At 38.2% G+C, this 26,912-nt stretch overlaps 2 protein-coding genes across 3 annotated transcripts in view; one reads left to right on the top strand and one right to left on the bottom strand.

Annotated features, from left to right (window-relative positions):
- LOC23687616 (protein gone early) overlaps window positions 1-24,655 on the bottom strand; it is a 406,061-nt gene extending 381,406 nt beyond the window's left edge. For both annotated transcript variants that reach the window (XM_021838631.1, XM_021838627.1), the window contains exon 1: window positions 23,981-24,655. The gene's annotated coding sequence lies outside the window, so the exon portion shown is untranslated. The remainder of the gene's footprint in view (window positions 1-23,980) is intronic.
- On the top strand, window positions 292-22,635 carry LOC110674265. The gene is made up of 6 exons (XM_021838535.1): window positions 292-579; window positions 1,237-1,305; window positions 5,628-5,775; window positions 7,062-7,227; window positions 17,590-17,794; window positions 22,543-22,635. Exons 2-6 carry the CDS (start codon window positions 1,279-1,281, stop codon window positions 22,633-22,635), a joined length of 639 nt encoding a protein of 212 aa, XP_021694227.1. The 5' UTR covers window positions 292-579; window positions 1,237-1,278.
- Window positions 24,656-26,912: the final 2,257 nt, after the last annotated feature.

The following is a 26,912-nucleotide window of genomic DNA, read 5'->3' as shown; positions in this document are numbered from 1 at the left end:
CACTGTTTTGATTTTGAATGGAATTTTCACGTTTACTGGCCTTGTTGTTTACAAATTTTATGTAAGAGTGAAAGAGAAAGGATGATTTTTATGCAGTGATCCATTCTTTAGCAAATTGCTGGTAGAATCCCTAGAGGAATCTCTGAATAAATATCTAAAGTATAGTCCATTTTACGAAACGGCACCACTGATGATATTGCTGTTACTTTCACACGTTATGACACCGCTTACTGTCAAAATTTCATTCATAAAATAAGCGATCAGCTATTCGCTCCCAATGGTCTTAAGGCCGGAGCACAATGGATCCGGTTAGCAATCCGGATTTTTGACAACTATTTTAAATGGCCGTGATCATATGGATCAACGCACAATGCATCCGGATTGAGTTTGCGGTTTGGTACTAAATTGTACTAAACGCAACATCGACCGCAAAGTCAACCGGAAGATTTGACTCGTTTCAAATCTTGCGCTTGACTTTGCGGTAGACGATTTGTTTTGTTTATCTTTTTGCAGTGCGAGAAGCAGCTCGGTGTGCAGGAGAACTTCAGCTTTACGGTAATTTTCAGCTGTTTTGTAAAGGTAAGTTTGTTTATTTTATGTTTAACTAATAGTTAATTATCTAGGAAGAATGCTTTATGTATTTTCCATCGCGTTTTTGATAAATTGCTAGCGAATTCCGGCGAACAATCTTTTTGAAGAGAAGAAATTTTCACCCATTGCCTACCAGCAAGAAATCTCTTCGAAGAAATTGTGCGCCGGAATTCATCAGCTGGTAACGAATTCCGACGCACAATTTCTTCGAAGAGAAATTTCTTGCTGGTGAGAAGGGGAACAAAATGTATTCTCCCCGAAGGGATTGTGCGCCGGAATTCGCTACCTGTTGTGGTATGTTTCGAAATTTTCGCGTTTTTTTTCGGTGAATGATGTGGTTTTCACAGTTTGGGCAAGTCCAAGTCAGCGGGTCTCCAATTAGACTATTGATTAAGACTTTGGATCAGCAATCCGGAGACGGCGGGTTCGATTCCTGGTCCGGTCGATAAAGAATATTTACCGACACTCCTTACATAGAGTATCAATTAATAACTATGGAATGCTAAATGCATACTAAGTTGAAGAGGCGCGCTAAGTTTCATGGTGAACGTAGAGCCAGAGAGAAGAAAAAGAATGGGAAGCCAGTTCAAAAACCCAGATTATGTACACCTATGTACACTATTGAAGAATTTCATTTATTTACAGGTTCAGTGTCCTGGTTGATTCAGTAACCGTACCTCCGCCCAAATGGATGAGAGTGAAACCCAAAATACTGTAAGTACAATCTTCAAAAAAAAAAACTAATAACATAGTGGTTGTTAAATTAAGTAGACCGCATTTAGACAATAAAAGTTTTTAAAATGTGTATGGATCATAAACTGTGGTCAGTTAAGTCTACGAAGTTTATGAAAGCATTCTAAACTTATTTTTCAGTATGATGCTCATATGTGTAGCTGGAATTTTGTTAAAAATAATTTGTAAAATCAATAGTAATCACACATAATGGGCTAAACAGTTATATGTTCATTGTCGGAGTCGGATTTCAGATTCGGAGTCGGAATTAGAATAGGATTCAGAGCCGGAGATGAAATCGGAATTTGGAGTCGGATTCAAAGTCGGAGTTAGAGTTCAGAGTCGAAGTTTATATCGTAGTTCAGTGTCGGAGTCGGAATCGGATTCGAATTCAAAGTCGGAGTCGTAGTCGGAGTTTGAAGATCAGAGTCGGAGTTCATAGCCGAACTTTGAGTTCATAGTCGAAGTCTGAATCGGATTTCAGAGTCAAAGTTTGGAGTCGGTATTCGGAGTCGGAGTTTGGAGTCAGAATTTGGAGTCGGAAAATAGAATCGGAGTTTGTAGCAGGAGTTCATAGTCGGAGTCGGAATTGAAGTCGCAGTTCAGAGTCGGAGTCGGATTCGGAGTCGAAGTTAAAATCGGAGTCAGAGACGAAATCGGATTCAGAGTCGGAGTTCAGAGCCAGAGTTCGGAGTTCAAAATCAGAGTAGGATTCAGAGTCGTAGTCGGAGTTCTATGTTCAAATCGGAGTTGGAGTTGAAGTCAGTCAGAATTCAAAGTCTGAGTTCATAGTCGGAGTCGGAGTTCGGAGCCGGAGTTCATAGTAGGAGTCGGAATCGGAGGTCGGAGTTCGGAGCCGGAGTTTATAGTTGGAATCGGAGGTCAGAGTTTGGAGTCGGAGTTTGAATTTGAAGTCGGAGTTCGATGTTCAAATCGGAATCGGGGTTGGAGTCGGAATCGGATGTCCGAGTTGGAGTATAGAGTTCAAAGCCAGAGTTCGGAGTTCAAAGTCAGAGTCGGATTCGGAGTCTTAGTCGGAGTTCTATGTTCAGAGTCGGAGTCGGGGCCGGAATTTGGAGTCGGAGCTCGGAGTTGGAATTCAGAGTCGGAGTTTGTCGGAATCGGAGTTTGGAGTCAGAATCGGAGTCGGAGTTTAGAGTCGTTGTTCGGAGCCGGAGTTCAAAGTCGAGGTTTGGATCTTGGACTTGAAGTTCTAAGTCAGAGTTTGCAGTCGGAGTTCAGAGCCAGAGTTCAGAGTTCAAAGTCAGAGTCGGATACGGAGTGCTGAGTCTGAGTTCGATGTTCATAGTCGGAGTCGTAGTCGGATTTTTTAGTCGGAGTTCGGAGTCAGAGTTGAAGTCGGAGTCGGAATTCAGAGTCGGAGTTTATATTCGGAGTCGGAGTTTGAAGTCGGACTTGTGAGTTTGGAGTCGGAGTTCGAAGTCGGAGTTGGAATTCAGAGTAGGATTTTGTCGCAATCGGAGTTTGGAGTCAGAATCGGAGTTGTAAGTTCGGAGTCTGAGTTTGGAGTCGTAGTTCGGAGCCGGAGTTCATAGTCGGGGTCGGAGTCGGAATCGGATGTCGGAGTTGGAGTTCGAAGTCAGAGTTTGCAGTCGGAGTTCAGAGCCAGAGTTCGGAGTTCGATGTTCAGAGTGAAAGTCGTCGGATTTTTTAGTCGGAGTTCGGAATCGGAATTCAGAGTCGGAGTTTATAATCGGCGTCGGAGTTTGCAGCCGGAATCGGAGTTGTGAGTTCGGAGTCGAAGTTTGGAGTCGGAGTTCGGAGTCGGAGTTTGGAGTTGGGATTCAGAGTCGGACTTCAGAACCACAGTTCGGAATTCAAAGTCAGAGTTGGATTCGAAGTCGTAATCGGAGTCGGAGTTCGATGTTCAGAGTCGGAGTCGGAGTTCGGAGTCGAAGTCGGAGTCGCAATGCAGAATCGGAGTTTAGAGTCGAAGTCGGAGTTTGGAGTCGGAATCAAAGTTGTAAGTTCTGATTCGGAGTTTGGAGTCGGAATTGGAGGCGGAGTTCATAGTCGGGATCGGAGTCGGAATCGGGGGTCAGAGTCAGTGTTTGGAGTTCGAAGTCAGAATTTGGACTCGGAATTCAGAGTCGGAGTTTGGAGCCAGAGTTCGGAGTTCAAAGTCAGAGTCGGATCCGGAGTTGTAGTCGGAGTCGGAGTTCGAAGTTTAGCCACAGTTACGAGTTCAAAGTCAGTGTCGTAATCGGAGTCGGAGTTCGATGTTCAGAGTCGGAGTCGGAGCCGGAACTGGAGTCGAAGTTGGGGATTTTGTTTTATTATCGAACACTTTGGGCCGAAGGGTCTCCGATTTTTATGAAATTTTGACCAGAGGTAGAGGTCATGGATATATGATCAAAAGTAAAATTCAAAAAAATCATAGTGGGCTATTTTTTCGGAAAAACCTAGGTGAATTTTCACGATTTTTCGAGATTTTCCAAAATACAGTCACCCCACGCAGTTGAATCACCCACAATTTATGAATCAGCTGACTTCAAAAGACAAAATTATTATCAAACTTGTCACAAAACATCACAGAACTATTTTTACTGGTAAGAAACTATGTGTAAAAATAATTCTGTGATGTTTTATGACAAGTTTGATAATAATTTTGTCTTTTGAAATCAGCTGATTCATAAATTGTGGGTGATTCAACTGCGTGGGGTCACTGTACTTCAAACTTTAAAAAATTATAACTCCTAAAGCAAGCATTGAGAAAAAAAATTAGTGTAAAAATGTTCACGGTGTTGAATAAACATTTTAAAATGCTGATAAAAGTACCGTCTGTATCATAGATTTTCTTGAACAAAATGTTTTTATTTTATATTCATAATGCTCTTTCATTCGTTCTTTGACTCCAAATTGGAGACTTTTACCGTTTTAGTGATATGGACGAAAAATTAACGAGCAGTCACAATATTTCCTTAGAAAGTCATCAATTTGAAAATATAATTTCAAATTCATTCGATGTAACAGTAGGTAAGCTGTTAGTTACGAGTCGTTGCTAGACAATAAATAAGTTTTAAGGATTATGTACAAATTACGTCAAGCTTTTTGGGGTAGGACAGTATCGCAGAACGTGATGACCTAGCCGGAAAAATAGCCCACTATGATTTTTTTGAATTTTAATTTTGATCATATATGATACATATATATCATATCATGACCTCTACCTCTGGTCAAAATTTCATAAAAATCGGAATTCTGAATCGGAGTTTAGAGTCGAAGTCGGAGTTTGGAGTCGGAATCGGAGTTGTAAGTTCGGATTCGGAGTTTGGAGTCGGAGTTCGGAGTCGGAATTCATAGTCGGGGTCGGAGTTGGAGTTTGGAGTTCGAAATCAGAGTTTGAAGTCGGAATTTGGAGTCGGAATTCAGAGTGGGAGTTTGGAGCCAAAGTTCGGAGTTCAAAGTCAGAGTCGAATACGGAGTTGTAGTTCAGAGTTGGAGTCAGAGTGGGAATCGGAGTTCAGAGTCAGAATTTGGAGTCGAAGTCGGAGTCACAGTTCGGAGTCGGAACTCATAGCCGGAGTTGAAGTTGGAATCGTGGTTCGGTGTCGGAATCGGATTTCGGAGTCGGAGTTTGGAGTCGGAATTCGGAATTCAGATTCGGAGTCGGAGTTCAGAGTAGGAGTTCGGAGTTCAAAGTCAGATTCGTTCATAGTATACCGTTGACCTTCATCATCAGGCCAAGGACTTGGCTCTCCCCATCTCCCAATATATTGCTGTGTGCGTTTGAGAAATCTAAATGCGCTTCAAACGCGATAACAGCGGTAACATAGTGAAACCAAGGACAACCTAGCAACTATCGTAAAAATCACGGCAGACCTAGTAAGAAAAATCTCTCACTGATATCGCATTGCATATTGGAGAATCTTGCCACATTTGAGATTTGCATCTCAACTGCACACAGCAATACTTTTGGCTGACATGTGATTCTCGTATTGGGTAGTACGGACGCAGCTGAGAAGAAATGTCAAATCAAATGAACCTCGCCTTGCAGATTCCTTGACCATTTCGGTCAAGAAATAACTTTGCACTGAACTGAAATTCCTTGAGCGATTCCGTTTGATCAGCATACCTAGCTATTCACTGTACGAGTTGTTATTACAAACCTGTCTTCAATTAAGGCACTAGTCAGTATGGAAATTACTTCAAGAGCAACGATACAGTGATACGAGAATCACGTGTCCGTTCGTGGTATTATGCAATTTGTATAGGATACTAGTACATGTTAGCCAAATGTTGGCAAATGCTCATATTTGCTAACGATATATGTGTATTTACAGGAGGAAGAAACCAGCAATGTCAACGAACGAATCATTGCATTCGTGAAGGAACATAAGGTTCTCTACGATAAAACGTTGCGAGCATACAAAAATAATAACAACAGAAACAAGCTTTGGGTGCAGCTTGCATCAGAACTCGGAATGGATGGTAAGATTATTGGATTATTTAAGCTATTTCTTGTGGTACTTTTCAAATGAACCTAACATTGTGATACTCTCCTCTCTCCTTTCCATTGTGTTCTTTGGATGTACTTCTAGTTTAAGACATTGCTCGCATAAACATTGAAAACGGCATAAAAGCCGTTGGTTATTCCTGAACACATGAATGTAAACACCTTTGAGAGAAAGAGCAAACCGTTCTAGGGCTTTAGTTTATACGTACTTAGAAACAACGAGCAACCAACTTGGCTACCAATGACTTATTGGACGAGATCATACATTGTGCGAGATAGTCTCTTGAGCTATGCTGAAAGAAATGAGCGAATTAGAAGCAAAGGGGTGTAAGTGACAACCCCTTCCGACATTCAAAGTTTTTCGTAAATTTTTCACTCCATAGAAAATATATGGGACTTCATTTTAAACCCAATTTTCTCCGATTTATTGTAATTTTTCTTTTCGACGTAAAAATAAAATAAAAAGATCTGAAAAGCTAAAAAACTGAACATTTTTTTGAATTTCTTCTTTTTTTTTGGCGTAACGTCCCCACTGGGTCAAAGCCTGCTTCTCAGCTTGGTGTTCTTTGAGCTTTTACACAGTTATTTACTAAGAGCTTTCTCTACCAATGATCATTTTGCATGTGTATTCGTGTGGCAGGCACGAAGATACTCTATGCCCAAGGTAATCAAGAATATTTCCATTACGAAAATATCCTGGACCGGTCGGGAATCGAACCCGTCACCCTCAGCATGGTCCTGCTGAATATCCGCGCCTTTACAGCTTCGGTTATGTGGGCCACAATTTTTTTACATGCTTAACTCAAATTCAACAAAAATGTCACTTACACCCCTTTGCATCTGGACCATATTGTAGTAAACGAAAAATGTGAAACGATAGAAGAGAGAGTCCTCAACAATTAGATAAGTCCTTTTGAAAAATTCCGCCTGATTTGTCCATTTTTCTTTATATAGCTTGTGCATATTACTCTATTATTAATATATTATTGTCCATATTACTATATTTACAAAATTATAAATATATTATGACCCAACGAACATGAGTAATATGTATGTATGAAATACAGAGTATATGTGAAATACAGAAATTAATTACCTGTTCTTGTATGAAACTGTTGTTCATTATCTCAGAAACAGCGTGTCACAGATTACCAAATGCCTTACGGTTTTATCACTAACTATGCAATTTGTTTGATTTTTATATGCTTGATTCTCATTTTCCTAGAAATATTTTTTAATATATATATGTATATATTTTTAGCAAAATCGTTAACAACGCGCTGGAGATCTTTAAGGGATCGGTACGTGAAAGAGTTGAAAATAGCAGATCTCAATCATCGATCAGGAGCAGAGGCGAATGACGCAGACGATTCATGGGAATTTATGGAGCACATGGCATTCTTGAAGGAACACGTCGCCAAGAGAAAGTAAGTGCTCTTAGTTTGATTTTGACCATATGACGACACTTAAGGAGTTCTGCGAGTCCGTATTTTGAAATAAACATTATCAATATTCGACACAAGTAACATATAAACCAATTTGGTTCAATATCGTCAAATAGGAATTATTTTGTGATTATCCTTTTATGTTTTATAGAATCATATCTCACATGAATGGGAATTCATTTTTCGTCTGAGTTCAATTGACAATTATACCACACGATTTTTACTGCCTGTGATCGCATATCAGTCCCATATGGATTTTCGTCGGTTTTGAGTTAACAACGGTTTTGACCAACAATATGCGTATATTTTCATATTACTTGATAATGTTTCACACTTTGATCACAGAAATGTGAAAAAGACATCAGGCCAGTTTGTCCTATTATGCAAAGTAACCGTATATCAGTCTCACAATAAAATTTAACCGACCAGAAACCAAGATAAGGATGTTATTTCGAGATCGCCCTATTTTTCTGTAATACATTATAATATTCCATCTTCATTGTGGTTGACTTCTTTATCTTACATGTACTGATTGTTTGAGTGTGATTTTTCAAACATTTACATAGAAAGTAGAGTTTCAAACTTTGAAGGCGATTTTCTCAATGTCTACTTTTTCTATATGGGACTGATATGCGATTACAGGCAGTTTAGATACATTATATTAAGGGAATTCACTGAACAGCATAAACTGCGCAACTAATGTCGTTTTCGTTTTTGAGCTCGAGTGCTACACCGTTACACCGGGAAGAAAGCAAGTGTAGATATTTGCTCTGATGTTTATATTCAAACGGTCGATCTACACTCGCTTTCTTCCCGGTGTAACTGTGTGACACTTGAGCTCAAAAATGAAAACGACATAAGTAACATTTGTTACTGATATCAAAGCAATCTTGTAAACTCTTTTGAAAAATTTCCAATGAAAGTCAAACAGATTTGCCGAAATATACACACAATTTATCAAAAATCTTGGATTGATTGTTTATGAGAAACAATAAGCTATAATTTTACTACTGAAATATCTCAGAAATTTCAAATAAAATACCAATCCAAAATTTTGAAATGTTTGTTGTTTTTTTTTTGTATTTTTCTGTATATTATCCAAATTAGGTTAACGAATTAAGTAAAAAATTGCTGTCTAATTTACACGCATTCTCGCAGTTGGGAAAAACGAACTTCACTTGCTGAAGACCCGCGCGTTCATTGTTTGGCACATTATGATATCGTACGTCATATTATGAACACAGTGTTTTCAAAATATAAAATACGGAATGGAGAATAAAATGCATAGTGCGTATTCGGACATTTCATGAACATGGAGCAGTACAAACGCTTAGTACGGTGGCTGTGCCGGTACTATACAGTCGTTACACAATTATGGGTCACACACAATTATGGGTCAATTGCATTAGAAAAGCATGGTAAATTGACTTTCCCAATTGTGTGATAACTGTTGTATCCATATCTGCTCTCCAAACACTACAGTCATCACACAATTATGGGAAAGTCAATTTACCATGCTTTTCTAGTGCAATTGACCCATAATTGTGTGTGACCCATAATTGTGTAATGACTGTACATTTCAGTGCCATTCAGAACCTCAAAATCTTCGTTTTCTAATGGCCTTGCGTAGCACCATGCTTGGACTATTTTAACTAAAAATCATATCAACAAGAAGGCATAAATATTTCCACTTTTGTGGCACATGAGTTTTTTCTGTAATTATTCCAGTGATTCCTGCAAGACCGTCTTCTTAGTTTTATTTAGAAAAAAAAAATACAGGGTTGTTATAGACTGCTCACTCCCACAGAAAATTTGAAAACACGGACCGCGGTAAACGTCAGTCAAATTTTCGTTGAGAGCAAGTAGGCTGGCATACATTCGTGCAGAAGTCCATAGCGCGGATTTCGCGAATTTCGCGGTTTTTGCGGATTTGGCGCGGATTAGATGGGAGAATTGGTCCCTCGCGCGGATTTGATTTGCAACGTGTTTAAAAATATTTTTCCAATATTAATGAAAGATATTTTTTTGAATTGTTCCGTAAGGCCGTTACAAACATTTTTCTCACTTTTTGTCACACGGCTATTCCTCGGGTCGAGGGAGGGGGGATAATAAAAAATAAGCATTTAAATTGAAAATATTAAAAACTCAACGGATTTGTTAAAGAAGTTGCTTGAGAAATTCTTGCGGAAGTTTCACCAGATTTTTTCTTCAAAGATCCTCCAGCAAATCTTGGAGAAGTTTCTCCAAGATTTCTTTTGGAAGATGCTTACGAAATTTTTCTAGAAGTTGAACAAAAAAATCTCACACAAGATGTTCCAGAAATTATTCCTACGGTTCCTAAAGGAGTTTCTCTGCGAGTTTCTTCTGCAATTCCTCCAAGAATTCATTGCGGGATTCCTTCAAGAATTCCTTCTGGGATTTCTTCAGGAATTCCTTTCCAGTTCCTCCAGGAGTTTCTTCTAAAAGTTCGCTTTAAAAGTTCCCTCTGAGATTCTTCTTGGAGCTCCTTCTGGGACTCCTCTAGTAGTTCATTTTGTTTTTTTTTTCGGGAATTCCTCCAGGGGCTTCTCTAGACATTCTTTCTAGAATTCATCTGAGTTCCTTCTGGGATTCTTCCAAATGAGCTCAAATTTTTCCAAAAAACATTCTATATTAAAGTTTATAATATGATTTAGCAAATTTTCAGATAATTTGGCCAATTAACACCAATAAAACAATCGGGCGATACCTCAAAATTCATGGATCGTTGGAACATAAAAGAATTTAATCTTCTCAAGTTCCTTGAAAAACTTGGCAGGCATAAACTTGGCCACACCGGATATTTTTTGAGAAATGGTAACATAATCATTTCCATTGAGCCGATACAAATATTATTTTTCTTTTATGTTAGGTAGCCCCTATCGGGTATACGAGGGGCGGATGAAAAACTTTAAGGAATGAAAAACAACCAAAAACTATTGAAAAATTGAAAGAAATAAAAACACTTGAAAAATTTAAACTCATCAATTATCAACATTTTCTTTCTACACAAATATTTTCAGATTTTTTAAGGTGAGTGGGGGCGGATAACGTAAAAAATAAAGTACATGTATCAGCTTTATGTGAAAGATAAAAGGAAATAATCCTTCAGACTCCCTGGTTCATGTAATCTGATCTTACCGTATCGGCTAAAAATATATAATAAATATTCCGTATTTAGCTAAAAATATGGTTTGAGTAGAGTATTATTTCCATGAGTCCATGGAATCATAAACGCTAAAGAGACCAAAGAGGCCTACGGAAATATTCTAGGTGTAAAGTAAATGCATAAGAATAAGAAAAAAAATTATTTCATGTTGCATTTGAGGGATTATTTAACTCAACGACACAGAGTAATCGTCTAATACATACTGCTTTTTAATTTGAAGATTTAGTTGTGCACAATTATAATAACATCAATTTCTAATTTTTGTGATATTAAAATGACAAAAATAACAGGGTTCTAAGATCTAAATCTGTTTTGCGCTTTTTAAAATACTGATTTTGTATCCCCCTTTTTCGCAACAAACATTTGGCTGCCATCATTCTACAATCAAATTTTTGCCAAGTCTTTTATGCATATCTTCAAATTACTGTTATTTGATTTACCATAAAATGATAATAAATTTGATTAGTTGTTTAAATCTTTCGGGAAATTAAACATGTATTCGGAAAAAGGACTGATAAAATCGGGTTCACACTGTCTTTCGAAAATTTGACAAAAATAAACAGTTGTGGTTGGCGCGGATTTGACGCAATTCTGATTTTTATTGGCGCGGATTTGGCGCGAATTTGATTTTGATCGGCGTGGATTTGGCGCGAAAAATGTTTCAGGTTTCTCGTAACAACCCTGAAAATATTCAAACATTTCTTCAATTATGTGTCTGGAATTACCTAAGTTTGTTATATTTTGTTCAGACTACAAACTGAATAACATGTTATTCAAATTACCGCCACGAAAAACGTCATCAAGCCAATATCATCTCACTATCTTGAAGGTGTTATTCATCCCTGCCCTATGGTTCAGAGAGGGTTAGGGCAGCGTTCTGCCAACTTGGTCGAGGCAGAATTCTTGGGAGAACAAGTCAAGGGTTGTTGAAAGATTACGTAACGTCATTCTATTGTAGAATCAAACTTATAATGTAGCTCACCCCCAGCTTAGCTATTCAAATGATCGTTAAATCTATACATTGATGAAGCACTCGCGTATTTTTTGACAACATTTAAGGACAAGTTACGGAATATTTCAACAACCTCATCAATCCTGAAATGAGATCTTCTTCTAATTACGTAAGACAATGTTCAGAACTACTCGTTTTCTAATAGAATATCTTCTTGTAAGAATAACATAAATCTTTGAACGTCGCTAATATCCTAATTAGGTTTTTCCCCTAAATACTTACGTAACTAAAGGAGCACCTCTTCTTTAAAGTGCCAGAGTGAAGGGTTGAGCTTGTAGGGATCCCTTGAAGACGGGATAAAAAATCATTAATTCGCGATCATGCCGCTGCGTCTTGTGAGGAGGATAACATATCGATTTAAAAATTGAGCTTGAGCTATACATCCTACTACACAACTACGGTACAATAATTTAATGATTCTTTGTCCAAGTCCGTGGAACTATTCTGAACAGCCGCTGTGAGAATACCACATTAATCTGTCACATGCAACGAATGCCATGCCTGAGCAGGGAACGTCCATCAATTACATCCAGCATAATAAGCAATTTTCATAACAATCAATTTTTATTAGATTTTCAGTCCGTGGATGGTTTCAAAAACAAGTTTTTCTTATTCCAATAACTAGTAAAAATAGATATCGGTGCTCTTTGTAGCCGAAATTTGCAATGAATTTCAGTAAATTTCATAGTCGGATAGCAATAACATCATCAAGTCTGTTCCAAAACCCTAGTCCCACACCCAACAATCATCTACCTATCGAATGGCGTTTGTGCGACCAGCAAAGGTTATTCAGCCATTACCCCTCCTGTTATCGGCTTTGGACTGACTTGCGCTCTCATTGCCCCACCAAATGCTGCAAAATGAAAATGAAACTATCTTGAAGGTGTTATTCATAGTAATACTTTGAATAACATGTTATTCAGTTGCAGTCTGAACACAGTATTAGAAAAAGTTGTCCAGGAAAGGCATTTAAATTTCATCAAAAATTACATTGGGAATGTACCTTGGCATTATCCCAATGTTGAATGATTCTAGTGAATAATCAGAAATTTTTCATGAGCCACGAGCTGAAAATTTAATCGATTTATCAATCACTAGTGGTGGTTTGGTTATTCTAATTTTTGCTCTCTAAAATGCAAGGATTGGCTTCGATGTATACACACGTTTCCCCCATGGGGCTGTTCATAAACTACGTAGACTCATTTTTGGCCATTCCAGACCCCCCCTCCCCCCTCGTAGACTTTCGTCCATACAAAAATTTTAAAATTTGTATGGACCGTAGACTTTGGCCAGACCCCCCTCCCCCCCTTCGAGTCTACGTAGTTTATGGACGGCCCATTCTGGATATGATCCAAGGCTTCCACATATTAGGGGTACCACAAAAAAATTTGTTTATGATTTAAATGTGAACTAAAGATCCCTGGCCTGATGTGGGGGTTGACGATACTAAAGTGAAGTGTTTGACTACATTTTGACAACATAATATTCGTTAGTGGACTTATCACCTTAACACCACTTTAGAACACCTCTGACGATTCATCACGAGTCGGTTGCATAGCAAACAAAGTATGGTGATATGTCTCGGCATGCTTATCAGATATACTTTATGAACTTGAGGTTCCGCCAGGGCTCAGTAGGGCTTAACTCTTTCCTTTCCATATTACAACCGTTTCTTTTTAGTACGGGTCGTTTTTTCGCTGTAGCTCATTCAAATTTTAATCAATAAAATTGGTTTGCTATACACGATTAGATATACCGAGTGTCTGTCCGTGTGCAGAAATTCAAGTCAATTGGTTCAAGGTTGACAGAGTTGTAGCGAGGAAGCGACCCGTTCAGAAAGAGAATCGGGCGTATATACTACTTTTGGACCAACACTAGTTCTACCTATTCAAATTTGAAGAATGTTTAATAATTAATATTTTTTATAAATTGATTAAGTATAACTTAAGTGACTTTTGACTTGACTAGACTTGACTAAGACTTGTTATAATCTATAGTCGAACATTTATTCAATATTCAATTTTCAAATTATTGATAAATTAATAGTGGACTGTAATGTAATGAAAGGAAAGGAAAGGTTCATAGTTAAGTTCCGAAGCCAACGCATCATCAATCAAAAGACACAATGCTGACGTCAATGAGTCTTGACTTGACATTTTGGTTGAAATCTGACTACTTTCATAAGGACAAAACATTAAATGGCACATAAATGTACTGACTAGCAATGAATAATTCAACCAACATAAATATTTGACAGACCTGATATAAAAGCTACAAAACTGTGCTGTAAATTACAAATTAATCAAACCGAATGACTAAAGAATGCTACTCATAACACAAAACGAGTTAGAAGTAAAACAGACAAGAAACCGACTGAACACATAAATGTGATATTTTTCAAAACAAGACACGACCCATTATCTACACCAATGACGCATTGGACGACGCCTGACTTTATGGACAAAAAAATGATATATATATACCGTAACATCACCCAATTCCAATCACTCTTTTTTGGTTCCTAATTCCGTTCATGCCATTTGTTTTGCATGGGGTGAACGGAATTAGGAACAGGTAAAAAAGTGGAAATGGGTGATGTTACGGTATATATTTTTAGAGTAAATACAAACGAGGGCGTACAATGACCAGCTATGAAAAACTCAACAAACATAAAACTCTTGTACCGTAAGGCCGCCATTCACCGCTCATCTAACGACTTTCCTGGACGTTTTCTTTTGTCAAAATTGGGCTTTAAACATAAGAATCCACAATTTGCTTAAAAAGCAAGGTAAAACAGTTGTTATTGTAGGAAACAATACTAAACTATATAGATTTGATATTTTGACTGGAATGCATGTATGACAGTGGAGCAATTTCATGACCCCATTTACCGCTTATGGTGTATGTCAGAGTCTGAACATTGCTTATGTAAGAAATATGTTACGCCTGATAGTATGTTGTAATATTTAGTATATAATGCGGTGAATCAACAGGTAACAACATTGAAGAAATGTTTTCTAATTTCCCACAATCAAATTTTGGAAAATGGTATATTTGATGCAGTATGCATAAAGACATAATATTTCGTGGAAACTGTTTGAAGTAAACTATGACAATTTCCATTTGCACGTAATATTTCCTCATACAAAAATATAATCCATTTTATTTTGTTCCAAAAGATGGTGTGGTTTTGAAGATATAATAATTTTAGGTCAAAATGAGCGGCAAATGGTGCATGAGCGTTGAATGGCGACCTTACGGTACTAGACTTCTGAAGCAACTAGACAATCAATGTCGCACAATCGTAACGCATCATTCCTGACATTTTGGACGAAACTTCGATAAGGACAAGCACAATGAATTTCATATACACTGCCCAGCTTTGATTAAAGTAATAATCACAAGATCACTTGCTGTTTTAAAATACGCGACTAGTAGCTACTAACTATAGAAGAACTTAACAGACAAAATGGACCATACGACAAATGCCATCAACGTACCAGTTTCCGCTCATGCACCAATTTCCGCTCACAATTGTAGACATCATATTAACATACATAAATACATTATTTTTAACACGAATACTATTTGACAACGTCAATAGCTCCCATTTGAAGTTGCTTTGCGTATAGATAAATAAATAATATAAATTTTAAAAATAAAAGATTGGCAAATTTTGGGCGGATATTGGGTTACAAATGAGCGGTAGCTGGTTTTATGTGTTCCGTTCACGCATAAAGTTAAGTAAAAATTTTCAAATTTGCTGGTATTTGTACACAGCGCACTTAATTATAGCTGCACATTTCCGCTGAACTGAAGAACTCCTTGCAAAAAGATACAATATGAAAAATAATAAACTTTTTCCGAGAAGTCCCACTTTCATGATGCCATTATTTTTATCGTGAGCGGAATTAGGAACACTTTGGTCTTACACTAGATGCAAGAAAATCAATTGTTTTTTGTAAATTTATGAATCAGCTTTAACTTGCATCTAATTAAAAACATGTTGAACTACCTTGTAATACAAAAACATTACAAATTGACTTTACAATTTTTTGATAATTAATATTTTACTGCAAAACTTGTCTTATATGAGCGGAAACTGGTACACTAATGGTACCAAATTTTCCCACCTTCTACCGTAGCCTTCCGAGTCAGTTCGCAACAGTGTCTTCTTGGGTGCCATATCATCCGTGTACGTCTGGTGAACTGCTTCAGAAGAATTACGTATTCTTTCCTATCCAAGGCCTAGTTTAGAGGGTACCACGTTATTCAGCGTCCGGCTAGTCACCTTTCAAAAAGAAAAAAAAAAGATTTAAATGTGAACTAAAGATAAAGCCCAATAAAAATTATTGATGATTTTTAGAGGAATTTAGTTGGAGCTGCTTGACAGCTTTTTGTCAAGGCTGAACCCATTTCTGCAAATTTCATCTTTACAAGGACCAATATCCAGACGGATTAGGGTATGTTCTCCGTTTTAACACTGCATATCATATTGTGCCCAAGTAGGTTTAAATTGTTCAATTTCCCTCCCGAAGTATTGTTCTAACTTGAAACTTCATAGTCAGGTATGGGTCTTACCAAATATGTCATTACGTAACTCACGTAAGTTTATGACGTATAAGTACTTCTTGGAAATAACATACACCATATAGTCTATGTTGACAACACAACTGACGACACTTCCAAGATGCAAAAAGTTCTATTGAGGAAATATTAGTCAAATACCAATCGAAGACAACAACCTTAGCTGTGATAGTACCTATGCTGCCGGTGTACGCATAATTGTTCCATGTGACTTTTTAGCAGTTTTGATGTTTTCCGACCAAAAGTCTTGTATTCTACTGTACTTTCAGATAGGCAAATGAAAATAGGTTGTTTGTTCTGAAAATTGTCGAAAAAATACTATGCCACCTTGTCACACCTTGAAAAAAGGACGCATAAATGTAACATTCCAGGAGAAAACCAATGGACGTTAATTATCGCCTTAAAAGTGGAATTTAGGGTTCAATTTTTTTTTTACTAAACGATCTGACACACATACTTCACAATGGAAGCAAATCCCTTTTTTGAACTTTGGACGCGAATCTCCCGATTGTTTTTGCACATAAGACAAATATGGGTCCACATATCCGTAGCATGCTGAGGGTGACGGGTTCGATTCCCGCGTTGTGTAAAGCAAGAGAGGGATAACACCTCTGCGTGTGAAATTCAGTAAATGTCATGTCGGGCAGGTTGAAATCTGAATATGGGGTTCAATAACATAGAAATTCGTTACAGTTAATACAGTGAACTCTCCCTTACTCGATATTGAAGAGACCATCGAGTTACTGAACACTAAATTTTCAAAATGTTCAATTTTCATATTTGGACAAAATATAATCAAAATAATTATTTTAAAGTAAATTAAAGGTAAATGTCACAAAATTCTAAAACGTAATATTTTTTCAAGGTGTTGAAAACACTAATTTTTACTATTTTTCTATTAACTCTAAAAGTTGCATTGCATTCAACCAAAACCAAAACGTAACCAAAATTGCTTAAACTTTAGATTTTATCAAAATTTGAATATGGTTTGAGACTCTTTGGAAAAATATCGAGTTAGAGAGGTGCAGGTGTGTGGAAAATTCAAAATGCATCGAGTTAGGGAAGATCGAGTAAGGAAGGTATCAACTTAGAGAGAGATCATAGTATGCTAGATTGAAGGGACCGCGCATTTCATCGAGTTGGCATTAGCATTAAGCAAATCGCACAAATTCGTAGGTGGCACAGTCCTAGACTGCTGTCTTGATTTTTGAAGAGTCTACGTGAACATTAGGGGAGGGGGAGAAGGTTTGAGAAAAGTCCACGCTTGTCCATGGGGATAAGGGAGGGGGTTAAAATAGAGGTCTTTCTGTCCACGTGGTATATGGACGGCCCCCTACTACTCGAGAAATGAACGTGTACTACCTAATAGAAGTATTGCCTAGCGCAAAGACAACACAGATAGGCGACGGCCGGGGGATGCGTTTATATTAGCATATTATCAGACTTATTTTTTGTTTAATACTTTTTGCTATTGGAGCGTATTGCATAACTCCAATTCGTTATTATTTTGAACCCATATATCGTATAAAATATTAACGGAGTGCTTTATTGTTTACAGGACTACGAGTAACTATGATGGGCCAAGCTCAAGTCAGCAAACTGATTTCCACAACTTGGTCGAAGAACACCTTGATGAAGAATCAGAAGGCACACCTTCGCGAACTCCAACATCATCGAGAAAAAGAAAAGCCGATGACGTCGATGATAAAATGTCGGCGCTGTTGGAAAAGTATATTGAAAATGCTTCAAAAGAGAAGCACTCGGTATTTGGGAAGCTGGTGGCATGCAAGTTGTCAAAATTCCCAGAACATATTGCTGAAAGGGTAGAAGCTGAGATATTGAATGTTATTTACAACGCTAACGCTAATTATCGAGCGGAAACAAATAATGAGTAAATTTGGCTGTATGCTAAATTTACCATTTTTACTCATTTTGCTTACTTCGACTCATTTTAACTACACCTCGTTTATATTGTTTATTTTTAACATGTTCTGTACGATTGTCTGTACCCATCTGTTCCAGGGTATGATCTTGACATATTTGGTCATTTTGTATAGAAATTGGCTATCACTTCTAACTTTTGTGAACACAACTGTGTATGAGGATAGCATGACGGTAAAACCATTTTTCACCACAAATTTCAAGAACACAAAACTAGCAAAGCATGAAGATTTTATTGAATTGATCGATATGTCATGGTATGTATTTTATGCTTAATAATACTTTAAATACATTTAGCGTTCAGTGACGCCTAGACAAAATGAAACAAGTGCATCACTCTCTATTCAATTCATATCAGACACTGTCTTCTCCTACACTTCCCAAAAAATACGCTGTTTTTGCACGGTACTTAGCAAAAATCTGATAAAATCTATGATTTATGCAAACATTAGTAAACAATTCCTCGAATCTTTGGAAAATCGCTACTACAATTAAGGGGAAAAATTAGCTTGGAATATTTCACAAATGTTTGTCAAAAATTCTTAAAGAGTAAAATTCTGAGTTAAATTTTGACAAAATGGTAAAAAGTCTACGAGAGGGGGAAGATTCTGAGATGACCAAAAATTAGTCTACGCAGTTTAGGAACAGCGCCTTAGATCGAGAGATTAGCGATTCATATAGATTAGTCTCCGTGCTTAACACATCTCAATCCATCCCCCAAATCTGTTACATCTTTTTGCATTATCTCAAAATTTTGAAAGTCTTCCAAAATATTTTTTCTCATTTGGCATATCTTGCGAAAGCAAAAGTATTCTTCGAGGTCATCTGGATAGAGTCATGCCCCTAGTCTTAGATGGATTCCTGGAATTCCAGAGTGATTATGTGAAGAATTCCCAAAGAACCTTTGCGACTGTCTAAGGTAAATAATAAATAGCTGAGCTAAACAGGCCTTTTGGAAATTGTTATTTTTTTTAGTTTTGTCCAATGAATGGTTCAACTCATCAGAATTAACAATTTCTTTGCTCCCTTAGTGAATGACTTTTCCAATATAAATTGTATTTACCTGTTTTGATAAATTTTAATTTGCTTCTTGTAATTCTGGTTTTCGATAATGCCGCCCTTTATATTTATGCCTTTTGTGCAATTTCGGCTAGAACACCCTAAAAGAAACATCTGAACGACCTTGTGGACGAATGTATACAAGAACTTATATGAAAGTTTTTGAAACTATTATCTACAAAGATAAATTAAAAACAAAAGATGAAAAAAGTCTTAAAAATCACAGCGAGAATTCGTGAATATTTTTGCAGGTATGATATCTCGCGTTTAGCATCCATAAGGCCGTAACTGAAATAATCGATTTCTCTTCATAGATTTTCTCTTTTGCTTGCTCGGAAAAACGTTTTTCACTGTTTTCCCTGCTTTGCTTTAGATGCAAATCCTTATCTTCCTTCAGCGGATTGCCCCTTGAAATCTACTGGACCCGTTTTGAACTTACCGTAATAAACCAAAGAGAAAATCGATGAAGAGAAATCGTTCATTGCATTGCAGATTTTCGGAACTACTCTTGTCCATTTTCTGGAAGTAATCTTTGTCCTGAACAAGTTTGCCGAAAACATTACCCTTCCATATGATTTAGTTTACGAGATACATCTCGCCAAAGCTAAACCGGAAGTGTTATAGCGCACTAGCGCCACGTGTTGGAGATTTTCGGAACTGATCTGCTCATTTTCCGGAAGTCATCTTTGTCCTGAACAACTTTGCCGGAAACATCACCCTTCCATCTGACATAGTTTACGAGATATATCTGCGAAGTTAAGCCGAAAGTGTCCTAGCGCACTCGCGCCACGTGTTGGAGATTTTCGGAACTACTTTTTCCATTTTCTGGAAGTGATTTTTGTCCTGAACAACTTTGCCGAAAACAGTAACCTTTTATCTGGCTTAGTTTTCGAAATATATCTCACCAAAGCTAAGCCGGAAGTGTACTATTATACTAGTGCCACGTGGTGGAGATTTTCGGAACTATTCTGTGCAATTGTCCTTGAGTGATCTTTATCCTAAAGAATTTTGCTGAAAACAGTACCTTTCCATCTAGCTTCGAGTCTTATCGCGTGGAAGAATTCGGAACTATTCTGACTACTATAAGGTAGCGAACATTGTCCTGAACAACTTCGCAAAGACTGTATACTTCTATCTTATCTGGGTTCCGAGATAACTCGCTGCAAAAACATGCTACGATCAACCATGTAGGCCGGAAGCGAGGAAAAACGGAAACCTTTTTTCTTCCGGGGAACGGTCCATTAATTACGTAAGATAATTTTCACGATTTTTCGACCCCCCTCCCCCCTATGTAAGATTTTTTGTAAAATGTTTGTATAGCACGTAAGATTCTCCAAACCCCCCTCCCCCCATAAACCTTTACGTAATTAATGGACGACCCCCGGCCGGTTCTCAGCGGAAGTGGCTCAAAATTTCAAAATAAAGGCCCCCATAGCCTAAGCTGTGAAGGCGCGGGTATTCAGCATGACCATGCTGAGGGTCCCGGGTTCGATTCCCGGTCGGTCCAGGATCTTTTCGTAATGGAAATATTCTTGACTGCCTTGGGCATAGAGTATCTTCGTGCCTGCCACACGATATACGAATGAAAAATGGTCATTGGCAGAAAAAACTCTCAGTTAATAACTGTGGAAGTGCTCAAAGAATACTAAGCTGAGAAGCAGGCTTTGTCCCAGTGGGGACGTTACGCCAAGGGGAAGAAGAAGAAGTCTCAAAATTTCAATCGGTCTTAACCACTCGTTTCTAGGATGCTGTAGAATTGTGATGGTACAAAAAGATTGAAATTTTGTTCATTATAACCTGAGGTACGGCCATGCAAAGAAAAAGGTATTTTACGTTACAAAACGGGTGTTGGTAGTGTTAACACATAAGTACATTCAATGCTAAGAGAATTACTGAAGAAATAAAAAAAGGAATATCTCGAAATTAGCACATTAAAATAAAACAAACAGTCGATTTTTTATGAGAGCTTTTATTTAATAATCTTTGTTCCAATAGAGAGAGTACATATCATTACAGTTATTTCAAATGTTGTGAAAAAAGTCGTTTTATGGTAGCTGTGAAAAGAAAATTATATGCACGCAGTGTCGCGCTTGATGCGATCACTGATTGATTCGATGAGTGAAAACAAATTCACTCAACAGGTTTCGAATTTCAAAAGCCTGTTGGGAACTGTTATTACCTCGAAACAGTCCAGAGATTCCTTCAAGAGGTTCACTTTCATTTCTCCAATCTCCTTGCCTAATGACTTCTCCTTCTGCATCAAAGGTATCGGCATATGTTGGGGGGCAGTACACACTGTTGTCGGATTGCTTTAGGTAGTTATGCAGGATAACTGAAGCCAAAACTACCTTCTCGGCATGTTTTGGCAACATTACCAAGGTAGTCTTCAGAACGCGCCATCGAGCGACTAAAATGCCGAACGCATTTTCTATGGTCCGCCGAGCACGCGAAAGCCGATTATTAAAATTCTCCCGAATCGGTGGAAGCAACTTTCCGGGAAACGGCCTCATTAAATTAGGTTTAAGCGGGAATGCCGCGTCACCTACAATATAGTGAGGTATTTCGATTGTGGAATTCGGCAAACATGCTGCCGGTGGTAGGTTCAGCGATCCGTCAAACAAACGTTTGCCAAACTCCGAGCTTGCAAAGACGCCTCCATCACTATGTCCCCCATAGGCTCCAACATCAACTGACAGAAACTTGTAATTTGCGTCACAAACCGCCATCAAATTGATACTGTGATCTCCCTTATAATTGAAAAATTGAGATCCTGAGTTTGGGGGACACTCGATCTTGACGTGTTTGCCGTCAACGGCCCCGCAACAGTTTGGCAGATTCCACAACTGGTAGAACTGTGATGCGTTCCTTGTCCAGTCTGCCGTTGTTAGTTCCGGCAAGAATTCGCCCTTTAGTTCAACCCACAGCACATCGCATACCTCATGGATGATACCCCTGGACGTGCTTTCGCCTATTTTGAAGCTCCACGATAAAAATGGGATGTCTGGTCCATGGGCGAGGTAGCTAAAATAATCAGACATGATAGTATGGGAAAATAAGAGCACAACAAATATACTTACATTAATGTGAGGAAGAGTCTAAACTCAGGGCTAAGCGGAGCCCTTAAAGAGGATTTCTCCAGCTTATGCTGAATCCGCGACAACAGCGACCTGAATGCGGCCGGGCTCATCCTCGTTGCCCGGAAAAACTTTTCAGGGTTTTGGACCATTGTGTCGAAGTTCGCCACAAAGAAGCCAGATTCGGCCCGGCTCTGCAAAAGCGGATGCACCCACCATCTCCTTACAGCACTCGATGTTGTACGCTTCCGATATTGCCTATATGCTAGATACAGGCCATAAATTGCGATCAAATCGATGATATCCATTACGAAAATTATTCAATAGCTTCAACAGAACTCTGAACCAACTAAAAATGATTATTCCCACAATTCAGCTGTCATGCAACGTATTCATTGTGCGTATGTTGTCCGTTTTGCGTGCGTTTCCCATTTTAGTACAAACCGGATCAAACGGATTACCAGACGCAATTTCAAACGCAAAACGCAACGTATCCATTGTGCTCCGGCCTTTATCCACTGGTGTACTAAACTGACTCGGTCGAAAAATTTTGACACTAGAGCGGGTCCAGATCACGTGGGGTTCATACGGGAGCGTGCCCCGCTCAAGTGTCACAATTCTCAGACCGAGTAAATTTAGTACACCGGTGGATTAGACCATACGACAATTCGTCCGGTGGGGTGTGCTGCTGTCGTCATGATGATGGTTGACGAGAGCAATGTCAAACTCATTCATGTTTTCAAAACATTCGGAACAAAATATTTATTTTCACCGCTTTTTTCACTTATGTATGAAATTGAATGAGATCCAATGGTGGAGAATTCATTTATCTTCCCAATGGTATTTTTAGGGGCAGCGGAGAATGTCCCGAAGCGTGTTTTATTCAAGCGCAAAAATCGCTCATGCGAAAATTCCAATGAAACTAACCTCACATATCCTGGTTTTCCAACCTCAAACTAGTGCTCCTACCAGCCGGATCTCATTTTTTATGAAAGTGGTGCAATAATACAAAAAACAAACGTATGTAGAACATAGAGAATGGATATTCCCTGGGAGGGAGGCACAGATACTACACACGAAATATGAAACAATACTTTTCCAAATTGCAAGATAACTCCTGCTCACCAACGACAATCAAGTTAGGCTTGGGAAATATCGCTAGTTTTCTTTTGTTGTGTACCTTCGATCTTTCCGGACAAACATGAAAAAAGGGCTATAGTTTTATGTGCATTTAATTTTCAATTTGATTGGAAAAGAGTTGAAATATGCGTGTTTCAATACTTTATATTTAGTAAAATTAAAAGTTGCTATCGTGACATTGGTTTTGGGTGTGCAGGAATTGATTTTCAACCGATTCTTGTCACTTTTGTTGAAATGTAAAAATATGTTGTGATCAATTACGCGCTTTTCTCATGTTTATCCATTCTTTAAGATCCGGGCTCACAGTGACAGTTCGTGACAGCAGAATCTCGGCTCATCTTGACGTGCATAAATTTTGTATCGGTTTCTCCCTCCCAGGATATTCCTACCTTTTCCGCCTAACTGTTTTACTGTGAACCGTCTTATATCAGGAAAATAAAAAATTTTTCCCCACAGCGGCATGTGATGGATGCGTGAAAAATCAAATCTCTCATCATCTGACTAGTTGCGCTACCAAAGTATAGATGGCTAACAGTATGTTGCGTTTTGCGATTGGAAGCGTATTCAAAAACGTCTCGTAAAATGGACTATTAGATGGAGAATCCTAGAAAAAAAAATAATCTTAAAACTATCTCACGAGAAGTTTCTTAAAGAAATGCTGGAAATCTTGGAGGCATTGAAAAGCGGATTATAAAATCGGGAAGTTACGCAAAAATCCGTTAGCTTCGTACCTACCTTTATCAATGTCTTTCCGCAAATCTTCCAGGAATTCCACTTCTTCCCGAATCAGCAATTTAACGATAATTATTCACTTCATAACCGAAGCACACATTCCACACCGGCATTGAAATCACTTTTTCGACTGTTTTTCGGCACTTCCTCTGGCCTGAGCGCTTCTGACCACGCAACACTTTTACTTCAATCTTCCCCTCTCACTGCTTCAGGGATCCGAATCCGATTGAAGCCCAGGTGAAACATAACCATCACCAATGGGAAGTTATCTTCTTGAACTCTCTTCTCAGATTCTGTCGATCAAGGCCAAACCTTAATGTAATAAATCTACACCACGCTACGGTCTCGAAGGCAAAGATTCTCACCGACGGAATTCACCGGTCTCTTCCCCCACGTCCCGGATTCCCGGACCAAATGGTGTCTAATTATTATTGATGTTCTTCTCTTCAATCTGAACACGAAAGCAGCTTCTGGATTGAATTTTATCCAGCATCAAGAGCTAAACCACCTAAAAGAAACAAGACCTTCGGCTCAGCCGAAGAATAAGAAAACGCTGGGAAACGGCCAGCAAAACACATCCACAGATCACACGTCTGAAATATGACTTCGAAAGAGCTACCGGTATTACGCGTCCGCACGAAACAACGGGTCAACTTGAACTGAAATATTTCCTGTCCAGCTAGCAGCGTGCGGTGCGGCGTTTCGTTTCGTTTACACAAGAATGCAACTCGCGGCCGATGACACAACTACCAACATGGAAGCGCACCAACACCAGCGAGCGTTGGAATGCGACCGCGTGAGTGGTCTTTTGTTTTCAAACGAATTCGCGGTGAATTTTTGATAAATGCCTGTAGAGCTTGACGATGGCATTTCAAGTTTTTGTTAATAAGTTCTTTAAAATGTTGCCTTGATTTCATTACATTACTTTACTTAAACTTCTTTTGTTTCAGGAAATCAACTGGATTGAACAAAATCAATTATTCGAACGAACAGGAAATTTTGCGTAATATTTGCACAAAGAAAAACTAGGGCAAATCCAGACATTACGCTTGATGTTTCTGGTGCTTCAACGGTGAGTTCCCTTTTCCACTAACGACCCGCGAGCAGGGCTGCATTTCTTCCTGTCAAGCCGCAACATAATTTTACAGTAGCACTCTCGATAATCAGATTTTTCCGTTCAGCTGCGAAAGTATTGACCGTTCAGTTCCTAACTGTTCGCGACCGTTCGGAACAGTCGTCGTTCTAAACGGTCGGTGAAACAGTCGCTGTCAGATTTGGCAGCAACAACGAGCGAGAAGATTTTCGCGCGCAAACTAGCTCCCCTGCTCTTTCAAATAGAGTAACAAGGACAGCAGAGTGGGCGTCGAGTCAGATTTCCAAAACAGCTGTTGTTGACACTAGGCTGCCGGCTGCACGGCTCGGAAAATGAGGAGTGGTTGGATGGAATGTTTATCAAAGTATGTTTCACTAAACAAAATTCAACTTGTGATAAATGTTTCTAATGCTCAAAATACAGGTTCAATGAAACAATTCAATAAGTGGCAATAGTTTATTGCGCGTAAGGTATGTATACCCGGATAAAAAATACAATACAAAAACAATATAACGTATTGTAACAGCACCATTCAATATATTGGAAATACAATACAGCATATGTAAAATGACAATACAATTACAGTACAATATATTGTTTTGAACAGTTTACTGTATTGTATATGAGATTTTTGCAATATAATGTATGGGTGGTTAAGTATCGTAACAATACAAATATAGATATTTTCTCATACAAACATTTTGAAAATACAATACGATATAATGTTCATGTATTGTCTGGATTAGCAATTCGTGTATTGTTGTACAATACAAAAACAATTCAACGAACTGTATCATGGTTGCATTCGTCGTTACAGCTAATGTCAAGTGACTACTAAAAAACTACTTATTTTTACTTTTTGAATATTTTTCACCCAACATTTCTTGCTTTCTGAACTTGTTTTGTTTATTTCTTTCAGCAAAGCTACATAGAAAAAAGCAACAGTTGTTTTACGCGAAAATAGGAATATGACCAAAATTGTAAGGTATAAAACCAATTAAATACAATACAATGTTCTGTTACAATATATTATATTGTTTTTGAATTGTATATCCAAACAAGAATAATATTGCTTCGACATTCAATTACAATACGCTGTATTGTATCCAATACGTTATATTGTACATTAATGGTTTATTCCATTCACTGAATGATACGTTTTTATCCGGGTAGTTATCCTAATTATGTGTTTCAACATTGCCAACATTGTTTCAACATTGCCAACATCTGGGTGGAATACATTGAGATTCCCCTCGATTTCCGACGACTGTTTTGAACAGTCTTCTAAATAGACGGGATAATCCAACATTGAAGTGGATATACAATAATAAGAGCAAGGATATCGGAAAAACCAAATCATCCAGATATTATTTACGGATGCTACCGGAAGTTTTGATGGGGTTCTACCGTGAATAGTTCTGGTATTCTTGCGGTAATTGGGACATTGGGATTCTTCAGACAATAATGCTAGGACTCATCCGAATATCTTTCATGAATTCTCCTAAAAATCCTGAAAATTTCTTTGGGATTGTAGAAAGATTTCCGGAAAAAATCAGGGATAATTTGCGAAAGAATCACGAAGAGATTTCTGAATGAATTTTGGGAGATATCTGGAAATATTATTCATGGATTTCCGTAAAAATCTGAAGGAGTCCCATGAGGATTTGTGGAAGAATTACAAATAGGTTTTCATTTCATATTTCATAGTGATATCCAAAAGATTCGCAGAAGTTATTTCGGATGAATTTCTGTAAGATTTTCAGGAAACTTGTTTGGTTTTTGAAAGATTTCATCCGGAAAAATGTCTTAAAACTTTCCGGAATAATTCCAGAGCGATGTTCG

Source organism: Aedes aegypti, chromosome 1 (assembly GCF_002204515.2).
Source record: "Aedes aegypti strain LVP_AGWG chromosome 1, AaegL5.0 Primary Assembly, whole genome shotgun sequence".
Lineage (NCBI taxonomy): Eukaryota > Metazoa > Arthropoda > Insecta > Diptera > Culicidae > Aedes > Aedes aegypti.
The sequence above is the reverse complement of the archived record's forward strand: the minus strand, read 5'-3'. Positions and strand labels throughout refer to the sequence as shown.

Coding starts and splice junctions, on each gene's coding strand:
- LOC110674265 (XM_021838535.1), top strand. CDS start 1,279: ATGGATGAGAGTGAAACCCAAAATACT. Junction 5,776..7,061: donor ATCAGAACTCGGAATGGATG/GTAAGATTATTG, acceptor ATATATTTTTAG/CAAAATCGTTAACAACGCGC. Junction 7,228..17,589: donor GAACACGTCGCCAAGAGAAA/GTAAGTGCTCTT, acceptor TATTGTTTACAG/GACTACGAGTAACTATGATG.